The 19,857-nt window shown below is 56.8% G+C and overlaps 3 protein-coding genes across 11 annotated transcripts; 1 reads left to right on the plus strand and 2 right to left on the minus strand.

Annotated features, from left to right (window-relative positions):
• Nucleotides 1-1,057: 1,057 nt before the first annotated feature.
• On the minus strand, nt 1,058-5,240 carry Lmf2 (lipase maturation factor 2). 7 transcript variants are annotated; one of them, XM_076853403.2, is made up of 14 exons: nt 5,117-5,240; nt 4,366-4,619; nt 4,241-4,269; nt 3,920-4,134; nt 3,668-3,846; nt 3,384-3,525; nt 3,093-3,227; nt 2,918-3,023; nt 2,750-2,846; nt 2,492-2,674; nt 2,249-2,417; nt 2,067-2,178; nt 1,900-1,993; nt 1,058-1,818 (listed from the first exon to the last, which is right to left on the minus strand). In XM_076853403.2, the coding sequence occupies exons 1-14, from the start codon at nt 5,208-5,210 to the stop codon at nt 1,516-1,518; spliced, it is 2,112 nt and encodes a 703-aa protein (XP_076709518.2). In that variant the 5' UTR covers nt 5,211-5,240; the 3' UTR covers nt 1,058-1,515. The 7 variants fall into 7 exon arrangements, with proteins under 7 accessions (XP_076709518.2, XP_076709517.2, XP_076709521.2 ...); XM_076853402.2 differs by having other exon boundaries at nt 1,900-1,996; XM_076853406.2 differs by lacking the exon at nt 5,117-5,240 and adding an exon at nt 5,035-5,111 and having other exon boundaries at nt 1,900-1,996.
• A 266-nt stretch (nt 5,241-5,506) lies between these two features.
• Nucleotides 5,507-16,723, plus strand: Ncaph2 (non-SMC condensin II complex subunit H2). 2 transcript variants are annotated; one of them, XM_076855556.2, is made up of 20 exons: nt 5,507-5,716; nt 10,438-10,539; nt 11,417-11,472; nt 11,582-11,666; nt 11,738-11,806; nt 11,915-11,994; nt 12,078-12,223; nt 12,602-12,685; nt 13,308-13,465; nt 14,447-14,518; nt 14,799-14,865; nt 14,998-15,105; nt 15,276-15,329; nt 15,456-15,526; nt 15,596-15,689; nt 15,773-15,844; nt 15,928-15,983; nt 16,069-16,170; nt 16,262-16,411; nt 16,480-16,723. In XM_076855556.2, exons 1-20 carry the CDS (start codon nt 5,609-5,611, stop codon nt 16,618-16,620), a joined length of 1,875 nt encoding a protein of 624 aa, XP_076711671.2. In that variant the 5' UTR covers nt 5,507-5,608; the 3' UTR covers nt 16,621-16,723. The 2 variants fall into 2 exon arrangements, with proteins under 2 accessions (XP_076711671.2, XP_076711672.2); XM_076855557.2 differs by lacking the exon at nt 14,447-14,518.
• Nucleotides 16,724-16,811: 88 nt separating this feature from the next.
• Nucleotides 16,812-18,572, minus strand: Sco2 (synthesis of cytochrome C oxidase 2). Of its 2 annotated transcripts, none has more exons than XM_076853410.2 (2): nt 18,491-18,572; nt 16,812-17,648 (listed from the first exon to the last, which is right to left on the minus strand). In XM_076853410.2, exon 2 carries the CDS (start codon nt 17,633-17,635, stop codon nt 16,856-16,858), a length of 780 nt encoding a protein of 259 aa, XP_076709525.2. In that variant the 5' UTR covers nt 17,636-17,648; nt 18,491-18,572; the 3' UTR covers nt 16,812-16,855. The 2 variants fall into 2 exon arrangements, with proteins under 2 accessions (XP_076709525.2, XP_076965366.1); XM_077109251.1 differs by lacking the exon at nt 18,491-18,572 and adding an exon at nt 18,405-18,451.
• Nucleotides 18,573-19,857: the final 1,285 nt, after the last annotated feature.

A 19,857-nucleotide genomic window follows, 5' to 3' on the forward strand; every position in this document is an offset into this window, starting at 1 on the left:
AGTTTAATCCCTGGTTAAAAAAAAAAAAAAAGAGATAGTGTCTCTTAATTAAAAGAAAAAAAAAAAAAAAAGAGGGCTGGGGCTGTAGCTTCATGGTGGAACCCTTGCCTGGCATGTCCAAGGCCCTAGGTTTGATCCCTAACACTATGAAAAATAAAACATCTTTGTGAGGGGTCAAAAAAAAAAGGCGGGGGCTGGGGTTGTGGCTCAGTTGTAGAGTGCTTGTCTAGCACGCACGAGGCACTGGGTTTGATCCTCAGCACCACATAAATGTAAAATAGATATTGTGTCCACCTAAAACTAAAAAAAAAAAAAAAAAGTTTAAAAAAATTAAGAAAAAAAGCAGGCTTCAGAATTTTAAGTCACTGTCTTAAGCCAAACCTAGCTTCCACCTTATCTATTCTGTGTACAGGGGCCCCCTTGAAGGCATTGGAAAGCTCATGGAAGCAGGCTCTGCCAGAGCACAGAGCTGCCTCTGGTTTGGTAGGGGTGTGGGGTGTGTGTTGGGGGGTGTCAGGGACATAGGAGCTGGCCATGGGTCTGTGGAGAAGAGCACAAAATGGATGTGGACTGAGAACAGTCAGGGGCAGGGGAAGCCATGCTGCAAGTTCCCAGGAAGGGTTAGGTGTCTTCTGATGAAAGGTGACCCCAGCAGAAACCTGGACAGTGCCGATTCCCACCTCCCTGGTGTCCTCCTCCAGGAGGGGACTGGGTACACCTTTGCTCCTTACCCCGAACCCTCAGCTCTTGCCCACCTCACCACCTCCCTCTGCCTACTCTGACCCTCTGTCCTTTCTCAAGACCAGAAAGCAGAGCAGGAGGGGAAGGACTTGGGTTCAGGCTCTACGATCCAGCCACAGCTCCACCGTCCAAGGCACAGTGGCTGGGCTTTGTCCTACAGGCCACAGAGGCTGTGAGGTCCCTTGTGTCTATTTTATGAAGGAGAACATGGAGGAGAATCGGGGAGGACATCCATGAAGCCAGGTTAGTGGTAGACACTGGGGTCTGGCCCACTGTCCTCAGGGATCCCCAGCAGGAAGGACACTGGGCACACAGCAAGCATGAAGGACACCTTTATTGGTGGGAGCACTGAAGGGTGGAGCTGGTGTGGTGATACCACAGGCGGCCGCTCTCCCTGCTCTCCTCCTTAATGAGCGCACCTTGTCCCTCCACATGGGCACTGGGGTCAGGGGCTCCAGACTCAGACCCTCTGGCCCAGGGAAGGAGCAGGGCCTCCATGCACTGACTTCAGTGTCCCAGGAAGGGTCCAGCACTGGGCTACACGGCCACCTCCCAAGCCGACAGCCAAGGCAGCAGGGTGGGGGAGTGGCTGGGGAGGAAGGTGGCAGCCTTGGAGGACCTGTGGCTCTCAAGGTAGCAACCTCAGTGGCAGCACCCCAGCCTGTGTCTGCCCTGGGGGGATCAGCTAAGGCACGGTGGCTGGGCCGTGTCCCGCAGGTCAGAACTCCAAAGGGACCCAACCCTCTGAGGATATGTGGATGAGAGAACACGAAGCTACTTTTTCTGCCGGGCAGGCCGGGAACTGCTGCTGAAGTTGTTGGTGGCTCGGCTGGCCTGTTCAGAGGCAGCTCCAGAGTTCTTCTTGAGGGCTGGCTTGGGCTTCTCCCCTCTGTCTGGGGGGGAGGATCTGAGTGACCGGGATACTAAGAGGGCCTGCATGACTCTGACAGCCCCCACAGCCCCTAGGAGCCCCCAGAGCAGGGTGGGAGGCTCTATGGGAGACAGCTGGGTCCGCACCCAGTGGAGGGCCTGAACCAGGGCGCTGCTGGGGTTGCGGGCCCGGGGTGGGCTCTTGTCCTGTGGGAAAAGAATTGAGGAAGACCTCGAGAATTGAGGTCACCTCTGCCGCCTCCCTCAGCCTGGTGGACACCCTCCTACCTGAAGCCCAAACTGCCTGAGCAGCGTCTCCAGCGCTGGATCCCCCAGGGACACAGGTGGGAAGAACTCCTCCACCCACTGCCGACGCCACCACCTGCTGCAACAGGAGCATCTTCAGCACACGGCCGGAGCCCAGGTCCAGCTCCCGCCCTGGACCACAGCCTCACCTCTGCTCTCCAGGCTGTGAGAACCAGTACTTGTACCGCTGGGCTCGGACGTAGGTAGGTGGCTGCTTGTGAAAGGGGTACCTGGTGATGTTGTTCTGGATCAGGTGGATCACTGTGGTGGAGAAGGCGCTCAGCACGAGGGCCAGCACCCCCTCCAGTGGCTCCCCTAGTCTGCCCCTCACCTGGCTCCTTGCCCTGCAGCAGGCGGAGAACCAGGCTGGTGAACCAGGGGCTGTGTGTGTGTGGGCCCAGGGCTGCGAACCACATTTGCCAATCCAGGCGTGGCTGGTGGGGCACCACAACAGGGGGCGGCCGGCTCACATTCCCAGGCTTGTACATGAACTCGATCTCCTGCCAGGTGAGCCCATGGTCAGCTGAGCCAGTGAGACTGGGCTCCTAAGTCCCCCAACCTGTGGGAAGCTCACCGTCCAGTGGTGTCCATTGTAACTGCCCTCCAGCACCACCTCAGGGCGCCCACCCAGGCCAGTCATCCGTCGGAAAAGGCCATATGAATTGGCGAGCTGCAGGTGTCCCACAGCACCAGAGAGGCGGTGAGCTCCAGTCCAGAGGCGCCCATGGGTCTCGGGTTCCACGTAGGAGTAGGGCACCTGCAGAAAGGTGGGCAAAATGCTCAGGGCTACCCCCAGACCCCTCCAACCCCACTCCCCCATAATGCTACTCACCAGGCTGATCAAGAACAAGGCCACTGTGGCAGCACCCAAGATGGAAAGCTGGATAGCAGCACGAAGCTTCGGCAGCCACCCCTGCACCTGGGTCCACCTGAGGACAGGGAACCCAAGTGTATTCAGGCCCGTCCAGGAAGCTCCCTGACCCTACACTCAAGAACCTACCTCCAGAGGGCACTCAGCAGCTCCCAGGCCAGGGAGGCCACCCCCAGCCACACAGTGGGCAGGGTCACGGTCTTCAGCCACTGGGAGAACTGGTGGAAGGTGAAAGCTACCAAAGAAGGGGAGTGTGAGGAAGGTTGGCCCACGCCCTGCCCCTGGCCCCACATCCAGCACTTACTGGTTCTGGAGTGGATGGCGTGCTCCTGCCAGTCAACCTCTAGGCCAAAGTAGTGCACAGTGCCATAGGCCAGCAGTCCATAGACGGCCAGTTCCGGCAGCAAGGGTAGTGTGGTTAGCAGGGCCTTGGGCCAGGCTGTGGGCAGGACAGTTACAGTTGGCTGAGTGTCTATAGCAGGGGACTAGGGTGGAGCTAAAGCAGGGGCACTGCATGGGATGCTGGAGGGAAAGACACACTCTGGGAGGACAGTGTGGGTGAGGATGGTGGGCTTCTGAACAGGCTGACACTCACAGGTGGGTGTCTTCTTATAGTGGCCAAGACCAGGCTCAGCAGTCAGGTGCTGGTCATCCAGGAGGGCAGTGGTGAGCACCAGGGTCAGCAGGTTAAAGAAGTTGTAGTTGCCAGTGATGATGATGAGGACTTGTAACAGCACCTAAGAAGGGTCTGCACTCACAGCGGCCTCCTACCCGAAATCTCCAGACCAGCTGCAAGGCTGCCTGTCTCCCAGCACTGCCCTATCTCAAGAGGGACCCCTGATCAGTACTAAAGAAAGCCATGCTTTGTCTCTTACCCACCTGAGCGTAGAAGGCGGCCAAGCGCAGGCGGCGAATGGGAGCGAAGAACAGAGGGGGCACGGCGATCTCAATTAGGAACGTGGCTACAACGCTGAGCTTGTGCAGCCAGACGGGCAGGTGGTGGGCAAGCCAGGCAGCAGGTGTGGGCAGGCACTGTGTCTCATAGTGGTAGGTGAGGGCTACAGGGGACAAGCAGGTGGTCAGGGCTAGAAAGAACCCCAGACCACCCCAGGTTCAGGCCGGGACCCTCACCAGTAAGTCCCCACCACGTGGGGCAGCGGCTGGTCAGCTTGACCACACCCGAGGCAAACATGAGGCGAAACAGCAGCCAGCGCACGAGCCAGAAGGGAAGGCCTTCATGGGGCAAGGCCCCTGTCAGCCCACCCTGGGCCTGCTTACTGTTGGGGAACTGCCTCAGCGGGGCCACCAGCACAGCCAGGAAGCCTGTTTCCAGCAGCAGGGAATCCCTACAGGGAGAGGAAATGGCACCAAGGGTCCCTCCCCTCAAGGGTCTTGGGGAAAGGCAATCAACTCCTACCCAGCCTCCAGCAGCCCTGCCCAAGAGTCACTCACCACTGGAAATAGAAGAACACCTGGCCCACCTGCAGGGAGAAGGCTGTCAGGGGGCAGATGTGTCTGTCCTCAAGTAGGTAGAGGTGGGAGTGGGAAGGGGATGAAGAGATAAGGGTCCTACTTGCCTGGCAGGCTGACAGGTAAGCAGCCCAGAGCAGCAGATAGACGAGGGGGTGGCGCAGTGGACGCAGAAGCAGGGCACACAGGGCCAGCACTGTGCCTAACAGGCTCAGCAGTTCTAGGCCCTGGGCTGTGTCCAGCCCCAGCCTTGGTGCCTCCCACAGCAGTGTTGGTGTCTCCCACAGTTGCTGCCAGTGTCCCTTGCCCTGTGGCCGAAGCATCCTCCGAGCAGGCAGAATGCCCTCAGGGCCATAGAGGCCTGTGGGAGGGCAGTTTCAGGGCTACTCATGGGCTACTTACAGCGGCCCCTGCCAAATTTACCTGAGCCAGGGTCTGCAGGTATCCCCCATCCCACTGTAGGGTCTGCAGATACCCCCCGGGGTCTACAGATTTCCCCCTCCCTGTAGAAATGGCCTACAAACCCTCAAGACACGCCCCCCCCCCCCCCCCCCCAGGACAGAACCTGTTGATACCCACCCTGGGTCCAGGAAGACTGCCCGACTCCCAGGGTCAGCATCTTCTGCCCAACAGCTCACGTTTCTCTCCTACCTGTCCCTCCCTGGGGTTCTACCCCCACCCCAGGTGAGAACTCAAACTCTGCGGGAAACGAGCCATCGCACATCTTCCTACCGCCACGTCCCCGCGGCTCGCAGGACATCAAGGCCTAGACTCACGAATGCGGAGTGGCGGGGTACGTGACCACACAGGGACCCGCGCACAGGTTGGGGGGTGTTGTCCTATCCCCGGCGCCCTCACCCGGAATCTGCGTGTAGAGGGAAGCGAAGGCGAACATAAAGACGCCGGCCACACCCTGGAGGAAGAGCTGCCGCGGGAGCCGGGAGCCCGCCATGTCCGCTACGCGACCCGCGGTTCCTACGACCCCGCCCCGGCCCCGCCCCCACCCCGTGACCCCGCCCCTAAGACCCAGGCCCAACCCCATTCTTGTAGCCCCGCCCCGCGGCCCCGCCCCGCCCCACTAGTCAGCTTCGGCTTCGTGTCCGGCTCCCGGCAGCTGCAAGCCCCGCCCCGAATGGTTCCCAGAGCCCCGCCCCTTTTCCAGAGCCCTTTGACTTGGGGTTGGTTCAGAAGTCAGGGACCTGTGCACGTCATAGGAACGCGCGAGGCACTGAGCTGACCCACTTCCTGGGCGGGAACAGCAAAATGGCGCCAGAACCAGTGGCGGGCTGAGGCCGAGAGCGCTGTCTGAAGCCAGCCCTGCGCTCCCCGGCCGCCCGGTCCCTCCCGGACATGGAGGACGTGGAGGCGCGCTTCGCCCACCTCTTGCAGCCCATCCGCGACCTCACCAAGAACTGGGAGGTGGACGTGGCGGCCCAGCTGGGCGAGTATCTGGAGGAGGTGAGGCGGCGAGGTGGGCGCTGGCGCGGCGCGCGGGGCCTGCGGCGGCCCGGCTGCCTCTAAGGCTGCGGCCGTCCGGCTCTGCCGCTCCTCCTCGGCCCCCTTCTTTGCCCCAGCTCCAGCTCTTCCTGAAACCACCCCTTACGGGGGAGCCTGGAGCTGACGTTGCCGTGAGATGGGCTGGTGACCAGCGTTCGTCTCCACTGCAGCGTGCCGACTAGGAAGCATCGTCGTCTTGGTTCCGCTGCTGTGTGCATGTGTGTTGAGGGATCTGGATCGCTATGTAGGAGGGTTTTTTCCTTTTTTTTTTTTTTGAGGTACTGGGGATCGAACCGAGGGCCTCACACATGCTAGGCAAGCACTTCTGCCACTGAGCTACGTGCTGTGAGGGGGATTTCTTGTTTTGGACGTTCAAACCTGTTGCAAGCTAGCATGCTGTTCGATCCTATCAGCAATTAATTCCTTCCATATTTGACAACTGTGTCTAAACCTCTCTTAAGAGCTGTCGTCTAGTGTTGCACTTTTCTTTTACTCCGCGTCCACTACAGTGTTACTTACAAATTTCTTGTCTTCATCAGTAGTGACCTCCATCCTACTAAATTCCAAGGATACTAGATGTGTCAGTTTATTCAGCTTGCCAGCATTTGTTGGGTTGACCACTCCTTCCTTCTCGAAATAGTGATGCCATGCTTTTCTTCCTATTTCTCTGCCTATTTTTTTGTCTTCTATCCTAAGTTTTGAGCTCCTCAGGGTGGTGCCCTCTTTCCCTTAAACAGTCTCTCTCACTGTTATCTGTGATGTTTTTTTCCCTATAAGTGACTTATGAGGACATCTCCCAGATTTATGGCTTGGTCCCAGATCTTTTATTTATTTATTTTTTTGGTGATGGGGGATTGAACCCAGGGTTGCTTAACCACTGAGCCACATCCCCAGCCCTTTTTGTGTGTTTTATTTTGAGACAGGGTCTCACTAAGTCCTTAGGGCCATGCTAAGTTGCTAAGGCTGGCCTTGAACTTGCAATTGAATTGCCTCAGCCTACCCAGTTGCTGGGATTACAGGTGTAGGTCACCATTCCTGGCCAACACACACACACACACACACACACACACACAATCAATCAATCAATCAATCTCTCTCTCTCTATATATATATGTATATATCTCTAGCTGCTCTCTTGACACCCACTAGGATGTGAGCATCTCAGTGCTTCATTTTTTCATTTTCCAATCTGGATTCTCTATCTCCATGTTTGGCCCCATCCAGTCCATGCTCCACCCAGAAGCAGGTGTGACTCAAAAATTAAAATCATGCCAAAGCACTGCTCAGCCTAAAACCCTTCAGTGGCTTTCCATTGCACTTAGAGTAAATCCAGATTTCCTTATCTGAGTCTGGCTGTGCTCACTGTTTTAGCCTCATCTCAAGCTGTTCTCTGCCTTGTTCAGTTGAACCAAGTCAGCCTGTTTCCCCATGCTCATTCTTGGCTGGGGCCCGTATACTTTGTTTGCACTGGAGAATATTCTTTTATGATAAAGTCCTTTTCATCCTTTATATTTTAGCTTAAATATCAGCTGGTCACTGTATACGTGACTAAAATAGTTCCAACTCTTGTCATAGTACTTGTGTACTTTGGAATGTTTATCACATTTCCTACTTATCTACTTGTTTTGGCCTCTCTCCACCTAGTATTAAATTCTGCAAGGGCAGGGATTATGTATATACTCTCTTCTGCTTACTAGAGTGCTTGGCATATAGTAGGTGTGGAATAAATGTTTATTAAGTGAACCTGTGATCTGATGATTGACCATCTCTGCTTCAATGCAGTCTGCTAAGAAAATTCAGAGAACTGTGCCTGGTGGATTTAGGTTTCCACATCAAGCAGGGTCCTTGGGGATACTTGATAAGAATATTTCCTGACTTGTTCACCTTCCCTCCTGCTTCATGACTGCTCTGCCAGGCCCTCTCTGTCCTGGAGGGCCTGATTTCCTGACCTCTGGTTTCCTCGGAGTTCTGCTTTTGTTTTCCATACAATTATCAGATTTTCTTTCCTAACACGTTATGATGTTATATTCTCTTATCTACTTATGTATTTATTGTTGCTGAATGTCCATTGTGTGACAAGAACCAAAACTCTGCAAAAATAATGGTGAGCAAACAATCTGTGCTTTGGTAGGCCTTGTACTTTGACAGATGGCTGGGACCTAAGGCAGTAGCAACACAGAGTCATAAATATCATACACTTGGTGCATACTTGGGTCAAGCACTGTTGTTGTTTCACACAGATAAATTCACGTAATCCTTACAAAAACTACTCATGCAGGCACTAGAGAGAGAAGTTGTGTGCCCAAAGTCACAGGTGATAGTGGACAGAGCACATTCACTTCCCATTGCAACCTGGGTAGTCTACAAAGTGATGCCAGCTTTGAAAGAAGGGTTTAGGGTTATGGGAAGGGTGTGATGGAGACCTAATTGTGTTTGGGTTAAAGGAGTTGCTTCCTCATGGTGAGCTGAAGAATGTTCCATGCAGAGGGACACAGTGTTTGAAAGTTGAGGTGGGAAGATGGTTGGCTCAGTGGAGGTCCTGAAAATGGGCCCATGTGCTGTTGTGGGCCAGCAGGGAAGGACCAGGGCCTGGAGAGAGAAATGGCAAGTATGGGAGCCTGCCTTAGGGGCTCTGGTTAGGATTGGGGGCTTTTTCGTAAGAGTAGCACAAAGCCATTAGGGTTGTGTGGTGGAGTGATGAGAGTAAATGCAGGGATGTGAGAGGTGGGAGGAGTCCTGTCAGTGCAGAGGTTGAAGCTGGGCCTGGGCAACAGCTGATTGGAGGGCAGCCTGGATTTGGCAGGGACGTGGGCAGGGGAAGAAAGCTGCTGAGACCCTGAGTTTCTGGGTGGTGAGTTGGGTGCTGCCTAGAATTCAGTGTGGGCATGTTTATTGTGAATCTGGTTAAAACATCTGAATGATTGAAGAAAGCAATTGGATGTACGGGTTTAGGTGAGAAATCCAACCTGGAGTCATGAGAAGATTGTTGGAGTGTGCTATCCCTGTAGCAAGTGAGCTGGCTGGGCTGGGGGGTCTTCAAAGGGAAGGGCCCTAGCTTGGGCCTCCTGTACATCCTTTCTTCAGGGCAGGGCATGGCACTCTGCAGCTCTCACACTTCTGTAGACTGGTGCTTCTGCACCCCACCCCCCAAATTTCTTTTATCCTTCAGGAATTAGCTCCCCTTGGTGACGCCCTTGCAGATCATTCCCCTTCCTTGTGCAGCACAGTGCCCAGCATCTTAGCTCTCTTGCCAGCGCAGCCTACACTTTGGCCATGTTTGTGTGATGTGCATTTTTCTGAACAGTTGTATCCTGTCTCTGCTGACTGCCTTTTCATGGGCAGGGGATTGCTCTTTCTGAAGTCCTATGCTTTCACCTGCCTGGTGAGTTTCTATCCGTTTTTTTCAGGCTTAGCTCTGATAGTACCACTTCTTTAGTTCATCAGATATTTACTTGGCACCAGCATTGGGCACTAAATGGAAGGCTGAAATTACCTGATGCTGTCCACAGTTCACTAAGGAAGAAGAGACTTGAAAGTAGTGCAAAAAGATAACACTGACAGGGCCAGCCATGGTGACTCCTACCTGCATTCCCATCTGCTCAGGAGCTGAGGCAGAAGGATTGCAAGTTCAAGGCCAGCCTGGGCAACTTAGTGACTGTCTCAAAATAAAAAATAAAATGGGCTCGGTGGTAGAGTGCATCTGGGTTCAATCCCCAGTACCAGACACCAAAAAATCACACTGATGGGTGGCAAGGAGGCCCCTGCAGGGGAGTTTACACTGGGACATTTAGAGCCAGGCATTCCTGGCAGAAGGAAAAGCAAAATCAGAGAGCAGGAATAGGAAGGGGCTTTGAGTGTTGGTGGGAGCAGTGTGGTAGAGGAGCCTGCTTCGTGGGGAAGATCCTGAGTTAAATGTGGAGATGAGATGTGGGGGGCACTGAGGTGCAGCTCAGTGGTAGAGTCTGGCATGTGTGAGGCCCTGGTCCAATCTCTAATACCGCAAAAAAAATTCTGGGGGGTGCTTGGTACCTCTGTTAATGAGGCCAAGTTCTTGGAGAAAGCTGGTCTAGAGATGGGCGGGGAACTGACATATGGATGGCAGCCATGTGTCAGCATGAGTAGCCGTATGGTAGCATGGGGTGGACAAACAGGTGCATTGGCAGGTGTGCCATGGGAGGAGAGGGCTGAGGATGGAGCCCCTTGGACTGTGGTGTTTAGAGGGATGCAGGAGCTGAGGCTCAGGGGACTCGGGGGGTTGCAAAAGAAAGAGAATGCTTCACTGGACCTATTTGTCAAGGTCTCTGCTCAGAGGACGGAGACCTAACATTTGTTTCTGTTGCGTTCACCCCGAGGTTCTTTTCCTTCCCTCAGGGTAAGGAGTCTTCCTTCTGAGGTCCATCTGAGTTCGCCCTGATGCTCGTGGGCATGTTGTCTGAGGGAACTGCTGTGGTCAGGGCGGTCTCTGGGGGCCTCCCTCTCCCAAAACACCAGGTCTTAGAGGATGCAGGAAATAGGGAATCACAAGACATGTCTCTCCTCTCTGGGAACATCCAGAGACAGCTGACGGGATCAGAGAAGAGCTGGAGCTGTTGGGCTATGGCCGGTGGTGGGTAGGGCTTCCCTGGGCAGAATGGGCACAGACTGGGCCCTGGCTTCCTTGGCACTGGTGTTGTTTCTTGCAGCTGGACCAGATCTGTATTTCTTTTGACGAAGGCAAAACCACAATGAACTTCATCGAGGCTGCACTGCTGATCCAGGGCTCAGCCTGTGTCTACAGTAAGAAGGTGGGCCCTGCGGGGTTCTTTGGTGGCAAGTGTCCTGTGGTCAGTTTTCTTGCTGGGGCAGGGAACAGTGCTCATCCTGTCTGTAACCTGCCCTGATAGCACCATAGGACTCACCCCTGACTCATTCACATATTTTAATACCAAAGGATGGTCTTGGGTTTAAAATGGTACATTGGACCTGAGGGTGTGGCTCAGGGTAGAGTGCTTGCTAAACATGCATGAAGCCCTGGGTTCAGTCTCTAGCAAAAAATAAACATACTGTCACTGCCAGAAAGAGAGGGTTGTGTGCGCTGTGGGTTCTGTCATCCCTTGTGCACACTTGCAGCAGCACAGAGGTGGTGAGGGTACGCATGCACTCTGCTTCCCCTGCCTCTCACCTGAAAGTGCTTCATCATCAGCATTTCGAAAAACTCCAGCCTCACCCTAGTGGTAAGAGCGTTCTGTGGAGGAGACAGACAAGAAGCTAGGGGAATGATCTGTCAGGTGGCCCACTGTGGCTTCATTTCTGATGGGCTGTCAGAGGCCCACAGGCTTCTAGGATGGAGGAGCTGGCAGGAGCCTGTGCGAGGGGCCTGATTTGTGGGGCCTGCCAACCAGGGCTGTGTGGGGCACCCCTCGGGATGTGGTTGTGCCACTCATTGAGGCCATGCTTGCTGCTTGATGGAAAACAGAGACAGGAGAGAAGCACGCAGCCTTGGCTGTTGGGGTAATGCTGGTAAGACTACTAGTTTGACTTGAGAATTATTTTGGTGGCAAAATTGGCAGGACTCATGCTGGAGGCTTGGAGATGATGGCCAGGCCTTGGAGAGGGAGGGCCGTGGGCTGTTGTGGGTGGTGCCTCCTTAACTTGTCCTTACTGCTGGTCTCTGGCTGCCAGGTGGAGTACCTCTACTCGCTGGTCTACCAGGCTCTCGATTTCATCTCTGGCAAGAGGTGAGTGGTAGAGGTGGAGCCGGGAGGCAGTGGCCAGCACTTCCACACTGCGGGTGCAGCTCAAGGCCCTGCAGCCCCAGGACACCCATGAGGTGCTCTTCTCTCCCAGGCGAGCCAAGCAGCTCTCCTCAGCACAGGAAGATGGGGCCAATGGGACCACCGGCTTGGAGGCCCCCCAGGAGGCAGAGGATGAGGTGAGTGGAATTGGTGACCCCTGCCCTGTGGCGTCTGAGCTGCACTCCATGCACTCTTGCTGTCTCCACAGTTCCTATCGCTGGACGACTTCCCTGACTCCCGAGCTAATGTAGATCTGAAGAACGACCAGGTGCCCAGTGTGAGTGCCTTGCTCTCTGGGTGGGGCTTATCTGGAATGCTCTGTGTGGGTCCTTGCCTAAGAGCTCAAGGCATTCAGGGCCCATACTCGATGTTGGCCTTCATGCAGGAGCTACTTATTGTCCCTCTCTTGCCCATGGCCCTGGTGGCCCCTGATGAAGTGGAGAAGAACAGCAGCCCTCTGTACAGGTATGGGCCTGAGCCCAGCTTGGGGAGGGGGAGAGGCCTACCCAAGAAGGGCCTCTTCAGTGGGTGTGTTTTTGCCAACACAGCCACCAGGGTGAGGTCCTGGCCAGCCGGAAGGATTTCAGGATGAACACGTGCACCCCTCACCCCAGAGGGGCCTTCATGCTAGAGCCAGTGGGCATGTGCCCCATAGAGCCTGTGGGCACGTGCACCATACCAAGAAACCAGAAGGGTAAGGGCTTGGGTGTTGGGCACTTGGTAGGAGGGAAGGAGTAGAGGGTCTTTCAGGGACTCCTGTTGGTTCCCCTGTGCCCACCAGTTCTGTTCTTGGGAGCTGCCTCCTCCCAGGCTCCTGCTCCACTGGGTGGCTTGGCTGAAGCTCATCCATTTCTCCCACCTTCACTGTGCCTCAGTGGCCAGCCAGTGAAGGACCAGCTAGTTTCAGTACTGGGATATGACCCCCACTCCTCTCCCCAGCCTGAGGCCTGGGGCCTGCTGGGCTCTGCCTGCTGCTGCCCCTGTAGAGGGGCTCATTGGGCATCAGGTAGGGACCTTATGAGGCGGAACATAGGGGGTGCTGACCTCTGTCTAACTAACCCCTGCCTCCCAGATGCCAGGAGGGCCGAGGAGCAGCCAATGGACGTCTCTGGGTGCCGGAATCCTGTCACTGTGCTTGACTTCTCCCAGCAGCCAGGTGAGAGTAGATCTCCTTGGTGGACTGGCAGGGCTGAGGAAGGGACAAAGGAGGCAGAGTTGTGGACAGGACTCCCAATGGGCTGCTCTCAGCTTCCCCAGCTTGCCGTGCCTGTCCCTGGCTCAGCAGCTTGTGAGGGGTGACGTATAGGGGGAGCAGGCACAGCCTTGGAGAGCTCGAGAGCCCCCAGCCTCATGGAGCCTCAGCAGCTGCCCTTGGACTGCCTTCCTGGCCTTCTCTGGACAGACATAGGTGGCAGCACATAAAGAGGAAGGTTTGCCAAGAAGATGAACTGATGGGTGTGGTGGCCATGCCTATAATCCCTGCTACTCAGGAGAGTGAGGCAGGAGGGTTGTAAGTTCAAAGCCAGCCTGACTCTGGGTTTAATCTCCAGAACCACAAAAAGAAAAAAAAAGAAATGAGCCAAACAAAGACACTAGTGTGACAGAGTGTAGGGCCTGCCCGATCCTCCATGTGCAGCAGATACTTCATGTGCAGGGAGTGACGCTGAGCAGAGGGAGTGTCCTGTTAGGTTTACCTGGGCTTCCACCAAGGGCAGCCCTGTCTGCTCTCTGGGCTCCAGGATCCCCTGGGGCTGACAGATTTCTTGCTGCCTGCCCAGGCACCGCTCCGGAAGGCCTAGCGCCCAGCAGTGGAGGTGAGGAGGAGGAGGAGGAGGTGGCGGAGGCGGCGGAGGTGGTGGTTGATGCAGTAGAACTCCCAGAGGCCAGAGCCCCCAAGGCCACAGTGGAGCCCGAGGAGCCCAGGAGCCCCCACCAGGTAGGGCCCCTGAGGCAACTGAGTTGAACTGCCCACTGGCCAGCCCTGGCCCTGGGGCAGTGAGCCTCACACAGGGAGCACAGCACAGTATGGTAGTTCCCCCGCCTTTTGGTCTTTCCCTGCTGTCTGCTTTGGATACATCTGGCCAGTTGGGGACTCTGCCTAGGAGCGTTCCTGTCTTAGAGTCACCGCACAGCTAGCCTTTTCACGGCAGCTTCTGTGTCCTCCTCTGAGTGCAGCAGCTGCTGCTCCTCGGGGGGGCTGCTAGTCAGTGGTCTGAACCCCTGGAGCTCACAGTACCTGAGGTCAGGCTGGACAGAGGGAATGGTTCCAGAGGCCTCTGCTGCCCCCCTCAATTCCCGTGGGGTGAATCTGTCCCTTTCTAAAGAAGGATTTCTTTTCTTTTTATCTCTAAATTAAAACAACAACAACAACAACAAAAAAAAAACCAATAAAACAGTGAGCTGTGTGGCTCCAGGAAAGCACTTGCTTAGCATCCCTGGGGCCCTGGGTTTAGTCCCCAGCATCACAAATCAGTCCAGCAATAAAAAGCTCAAACCAGGGGCTGGGATTGTGGCTCAGTGGCAGAGCACTTTCCTCGCACGGATAAGGCACTGGGTTCAATCTTCTGCACCACATAAAAATAACTGAATAAAATAAAGCTTTTGTCCATCTACAACTAAAAAAAAAAAAAAAAAAAAGCTTAAACCAACCTGACATAGATGGGAGGGAATGTTAACATGGATGTTTGTCATATTCCATATTTTGTTTTATATTTTGAAAAAAGAAAAGTTCTTCTGTGATGGCTAGTTGGGAAGTTCTAGAGTTTTTCTTAGGGTTGTTTTTAGTCCTTGAATGATGGGACCCGAAGAGGGTCCCTGCAGAGTTCTTGTCATGGACCCCAGGGCAGAGCTGCTGGGGCACCCAGCATCTTGTATGGACAGGTGCAGGTCAGGGCACCTGTGGGCTCCTTCTTTGCAGAGTGCCGTCCTGACCAGGAGGTACATGTTGCGGGAGCGGGAGCGAGCCCCGGACCCCATGTCCCGGCTAAAGGTGAGGGGCAGGGAGTGAGCTGCAGGACTCCCTGTCATGCCTCTGCCCCCGTGGCCCTTCAATTCCCTTCCTGGCTTTGCTCTTGAGGAATTGGCTTACTTCCAGAAATTGACGTCCCCCCTCCCGCAGGCAGGGCCCCTTTCCCCTGCCTCAGGTGTCATACTGACCCTGGGTTGAGCGGGCAGCCTCTCCCTGGGCTGTCATGCTCTTGGTGTTGGGCTTGGGAAGAAGGGTGTGTGGCCCTAACCGCCCCCAGCATCTGCTTGTGCTCTGTGCTTAGGAGACCCCAGACCCTTGGCAGAGCCTAGACCCCTTTGACTCCTTGGACTCCAAGCCCTTTAAGAAAGGTAACTGGGTGGGGGACACCTCCACTCAGGCTCTTTTTCCCCAGCGTGCTGGGGTCTGGGGTAGTAGGGTGGGGGTGGGCTTTGGACCCCAGTCCCATGGCTGCTCTTGAGACAGCCCCAGCCTGACCCCAGGCAGGCCGTACTCTGTGCCCCCTTGTGTGGAGGAGGCTCCAGGACAGAAGCGCAAGAGGAAAGCCACTGCCAAGCTACAGGACTTCCACCAGTGGTACCTGGCCACCTGTGAGTACATGGTGGGCTGGGTGGGACACCTTGCCCCTGGGTGCTGGGGCCAGGTCAGGGCTGGTGGAGGAAGGAGGACCAGCAATCTTTTCCTAATGCTGTTGGCAGTCCCTAGCTGATGGGAAGGTCCAGGCCTCGGCCTGGTCCTTGCTGACCAAGTTTCCTCACAGATGCTGACCACGCTGACAGCAGGAGGCCCCGGAGAAAAGGCCCAACTTTTGCAGGTAAGGCAAGGCCCCATGTGCAACCTTACTTTGCCTTCTACCTGACCAGGGTCACCCCAGGCCCTGGGTGGACTGGAGTGAGCCTGGACAGGACAGGGCAGCCCCTCACAAAGCTTTCGTCTGTAGACATGGAGGTTCTGTACTGGAAGCACGTGAAGGAGCAGCTGGAGACCCTCCGGACATTGCAGAGGCGGGAGGCGAGTACCTGTGTGGCTGAGGGGGCCTGATGGAAGAGGGCAGTGCCCTCACAGATGCTCTCTGAACAGATAACTGAGCGGTGGCTGCCTAGGGCTGAAGGGGGCCTGTGGCCTGCAGAGGATGACCGCCTGGAGGAGTCCTTGGAAGACCTGGGGGCAACAGGTGGGTGCTTGCTGGCTCTGGGGTGGGGCTCATCAGTAGAACCAGCTGACTTCCTGCCTGTGGTTGTCTCTCCTGTGTCCCAGCGGACGACTTTCTGGAACCTGAAGAGTATGTGGAGCCTGAGGAGGCAAAGCCCGGGGAGGCTGCTGACCTGGGTACGTCTGAGGGAACGGGAGCTGTTGGAGGGGAGGGCGTGGCAGCACCACAGCTGCAGCAACTCACAGACGGCCCTTCTCAGAGGCAGAGGCCATGCCAGAGTCCCTGAGCTACGAGGAGCTGGTTCGAAGGAATGTGGTAGGCTTGGGTCAGAGGCAGGGAGTCGGGTGAGGAAGCCTCAGGTCCCTGCACACAAGATGGAAGTCCCTACGGTCCCCCCCAGGAGCTCTTCATCGCCAACTCCCAGAAGTTTGTCCAGGAGACAGAGCTGAGCCAGCGCATCAGGGACTGGGAAGACACCATCCAACCCCTGCTCCTGGAGCAGGTGAGGCAGTTCTTGAGGACTGGAGCTTCCTACCTGAGCTTTGCCCACGCTTTGTCCTTCTCTGTCATCAACACGCCCCTCCCCCATGCAGGAGCAGCATGTGCCCTTTGATATCCACACCTACGGGGACCAAGTGATCTCACGATTCCCCCAGCTCAACAAGTGGTGTCCCTTTGCAGAGCTGGTGGCAGGCCAGCCTGCCTTTGAGGTGTGTCGCTCCATGCTGGCCTCCCTGCAGCTGGTGAGTGCCTCGGGTCTCATGGGTGGGGAAGATGGTCCCCAAACCTTGCTGATGGCTTGCCCCTGCAGGCCAATGACTACACGGTGGAGATCAGCCAACAGCCAGGGCTGGAAGCAGCTGTGGACACCATGTCTCTGAGACTGCTCACTCACCAGCGAGCCCACAAGCGCTTCCAGACCTACACGGCTCCCTCCATGGCCCAGCCCTAAGCAGAAGCTGTGATGGGAGGGTGGGCCAGTTCTCCCTGTGTGCTGAGAGCTTGCTTCTGCCTCCTGGCTGGCCTAGCCTAATAAAAGTTGTGTTGCCATCTCACCTACCCTTAAAGCAAAACCCACTTAAATTACCTACTCTGTAGAACTGCCTGGCTTCCTGTGGACTGCTGGCACAGATCACACACACACAACTTAGAAGTGTGGTTTAATGATGGGCCCAGGCTGCAGTGGTTCAGAGGACACTGCGAAAGGCAGCCATGTGCTGCTGCACACTGTCTGCAATCTGCTCAGCGGACCTGCCCCTACCATAGTAGTCTGTGAAGAGGCCATCAGGGTTTAGCAAGTAGATAGCAATGGAGTGGTCGACAATGTAGTCCTGGTCCTCATCCTTGGGGCCAGCACTGTAGTACACATGGTAGCTGCGGCTAACCTGGGCCACCTGCTCAACAGAGCCTGTTAGACCCAGCAGTCTTGGGTGGAAGTCTCGCACATATCGGGCCATAGCTGCCACATCATCCCGCTCAGGGTCCACAGTAATGAAGATGGGCTGCACAGGGGGCAGTCCAGGCTTGGCTTCCAGCTGTTGTACCACCTGTACCAGCTTCTCCAGCTCATCTGGGCAGATGTCTGGGCAGTGTGTGAAGCCAAAGTACATCAGCACCCACTGGCCCCGGAAGTCGGCCTTGCAGCGAGCCAGGCCTTGGTGGTCCAATAGGCTGAAGTCGCCCTGACCCACAGCAGCCTGGCGCAGGGCTTCTGTCCGCTGTTGCTGCCTCCGCTGTTCCTTCTCAGCCCTGGCAGCCAACCAGGCCCCACCCAGCCCAGCCCCAAATAGGGCAGTGATGAGCAGCCTGGTTCGAAGCCTAGGGCCTTGAGGTGGGCCCTGCCACGAGAAGTGCTGGGGCCTCATGTGCAGGGCTTCATTTCCAGGGATCACAGGGGGTACTGGTGGCCTAAGCTGACAAAGCCAAAGCCAAGCCTTGGCCTTGGGCCCCCGAGCCAGCAACAGCATGGACCTGATCCTCCTGAAAGAAAGGAAAGATGTCAGGCCCCAGAAAGAGGGCACCAAAAGGTGCCTGGGGCCCCATCCCTGGAGACCTGCCTCCTACTCTGGCTTGCCAGCCTCCTGCACCTGCTCGCTGAAGCTCCAAACTTGTCCACCTTTGAAACCTCAAGCTCCAGCTTAAGTGGCACCAAAGTCCACATATGGCCAGTTTCACAACAGTCCCTCCTGTCCCTTCAGCCTAGTAGCCTCGATCTTGTTACCTCACCCTGCCCTGTACCTGCACCTGCACAGCCCAGCCCAGCATTCACTTCTGTGAGCCTTTTGTCCTGCTTAACAATGGCACTGCAAGCAAATATATCTGCAATAAGTCTACTTCTTGACGGAAGTAGCCCTCTCCAGCCGGTCACCTCAAGGGCTACTTCAACGGTGGCTCTCCGGTCTCCTCCCAGGCTCAGCAGAAAACCTGCAGTGCCGGACTTAACCTCAGCTGGCAGACGACATATGCGCTCTCCTGGAGGTCCCACACGCACCTCCCTGCTACCCCTACAGTCCTTGCCTGGCGAAGGTCGGGCCCCCACACCCAAACGGGTGGCTGCAGGGATAGAGCACGGAGCTTGCCCTCCAGAAAATCCCCAAGGACATGAGACGGTGCCTGGGGCCACCTCGGTCCTAGTGTCCCCAGGTCCGGCCCCTCGGGAAGGCGGCTGGAAAAACAGCGCCGGTACAGCCGGGACCCCCACTACTCCGATGCCCGCACCGCGCCCCGGGCACCGACCCCGGAAGCAGCGCCGTCCCGGCTCACCACCACGTCGCATGCTTCGAGGTCACGTGCGGCGAGGCCCGCCCCGCCCCTGCACGTACTTGGCTCGGAGGCCGCCGGGCTTCAAGGCTGCGCGGCGGTGGGCGGCAGGATCAGCTCCGCAAAGGGCGAGGGGGCCGTGAAGGGCGCGCGATCAGACAGCACAAGCGCTGCCTGCAGTGCTCGGCGCTGCGAATCGCTCAGCGCAGGGCCGTCCAGATGCACGCGGAGCCAGGGCGTCCCTGCCAGGCGAGGAGGGTCAGGACTTCCGGTGCGGGAGGACGCACCCGGAAGGGGCGGGGAAGACGAGGTGGCCTGGAGTCCCGGGTGGTACTCACCTCGGCTCAGGCTTTGACCCACGTCCACCAACAGCTCGGCGCCCACGCCCAGGCGGATTGGCTCCCCTGTACGGCTGCGTCCGGCCCCGAGCTCGTGCAGCACGAGCGCTAGTGGCAGCGCTTGGACGCTCTCCACGGTGCCTGCGGGAAGAGAGTGGAAGCGTCTGGCAGCCTCAGGAGGGACGCGGGTTGGGAGCGGGTTGGGGGCCCGGGTCCCTGGCGCTCACCGTCCGCAGGCGCGTGTAACTCCTCTTGCTCCCGGGCGTGCGGCAGCAACTGACGACGCTGCGCCGGGGTCCCGGAGCACAGTGATCGGGCCAGGTTCGAGTCCACGCCCTGTGCTACAAGCATCTGCTCGAAGCGGCGCCGCGCGGAGCCGTCGTCCAGTGCCGTAGCGATCCGGGCGGTGCCCTGGGCCGAGCTACCCGCATGTCCGCTGAGCCATAACAGGACACCCCCTGCCAGTCGGCAGGGCGAGTTTTAGGTGCCGTAGGACCTGGACGCCCGGTAGGGCGGCTTTGCAGTCCCCAACCTCAACCGCTTCCCTTACCGAGTCTAGTGACCAGGTCCCGCAGGTCCGGTGGCCCCGTGCCATCCAGGCAGAGCAGCGCTTCCTCCACTTCCAGGGTGTGGCCCACGTTGCGACCCAGAGGGTTATCCATGGCTGTCAGGGCTGCTGCCACCCGAAGCCCCAGATCCGCCCCTACGCCAACCTGCGGAGCCTTGGCTCAGTGTGGACTCTACTTGGCACCCCGTGGGGCCTCCACCCCAATCTTGCATCATCAAATTCCAGCTCCAGAAGTACCCTGGGTGGCCAGACCCTCAGAACGAGGTCGGACAGGGCTTGGGGTGGGGACCAGAAGCACTATGCCAATCCGCAGCTGTGGATGTCAGAAGCATCGTGAGTCTGGCGTGGGGTGGAGGGGCAACCTGGAGGTTTTCTAAAGGCATAAGACTAAGCCTTGGTCAGTGAAGGCTGGTGGCGGGTGAAGGAGGGAGGGGTGGCCAGCTGGACTGCTGAGTGGGCAGAGGTGAGTGAGGGTGTAAGGAGTTGGGGCCCACGGGGGGCAGGGGCTTCTCTGAGTTTACAC

This window comes from Callospermophilus lateralis, chromosome 4, assembly GCF_048772815.1.
Source record: "Callospermophilus lateralis isolate mCalLat2 chromosome 4, mCalLat2.hap1, whole genome shotgun sequence".
Lineage (NCBI taxonomy): Eukaryota > Metazoa > Chordata > Mammalia > Rodentia > Sciuridae > Callospermophilus > Callospermophilus lateralis.

Coding starts and splice junctions, on each gene's coding strand:
- Lmf2 (XM_076853402.2), bottom strand. CDS start 5,210: ATGGCGGGCTCCCGGCTCCCGCGGCAGCTCTTCCTCCAGGGTGTGGCC. Junction 4,135..4,240: donor GTGTTCTTCTATTTCCAGTG/GTGAGTGACTCT, acceptor CTCTCCCTGTAG/GGATTCCCTGCTGCTGGAAA. Junction 3,228..3,383: donor CTATAAGAAGACACCCACCT/GTGAGTGTCAGC, acceptor TCCTGCCCACAG/CCTGGCCCAAGGCCCTGCTA.
- Ncaph2 (XM_076855556.2), top strand. CDS start 5,609: ATGGAGGACGTGGAGGCGCGCTTCGCCCACCTCTTGCAGCCCATCCGC. Junction 11,667..11,737: donor CCCAGGAGGCAGAGGATGAG/GTGAGTGGAATT, acceptor CTGTCTCCACAG/TTCCTATCGCTGGACGACTT. Junction 14,519..14,798: donor ACCCCATGTCCCGGCTAAAG/GTGAGGGGCAGG, acceptor CTCTGTGCTTAG/GAGACCCCAGACCCTTGGCA.
- Sco2 (XM_076853410.2), bottom strand. CDS start 17,635: ATGCTGTTGCTGGCTCGGGGGCCCAAGGCCAAGGCTTGGCTTTGGCTT.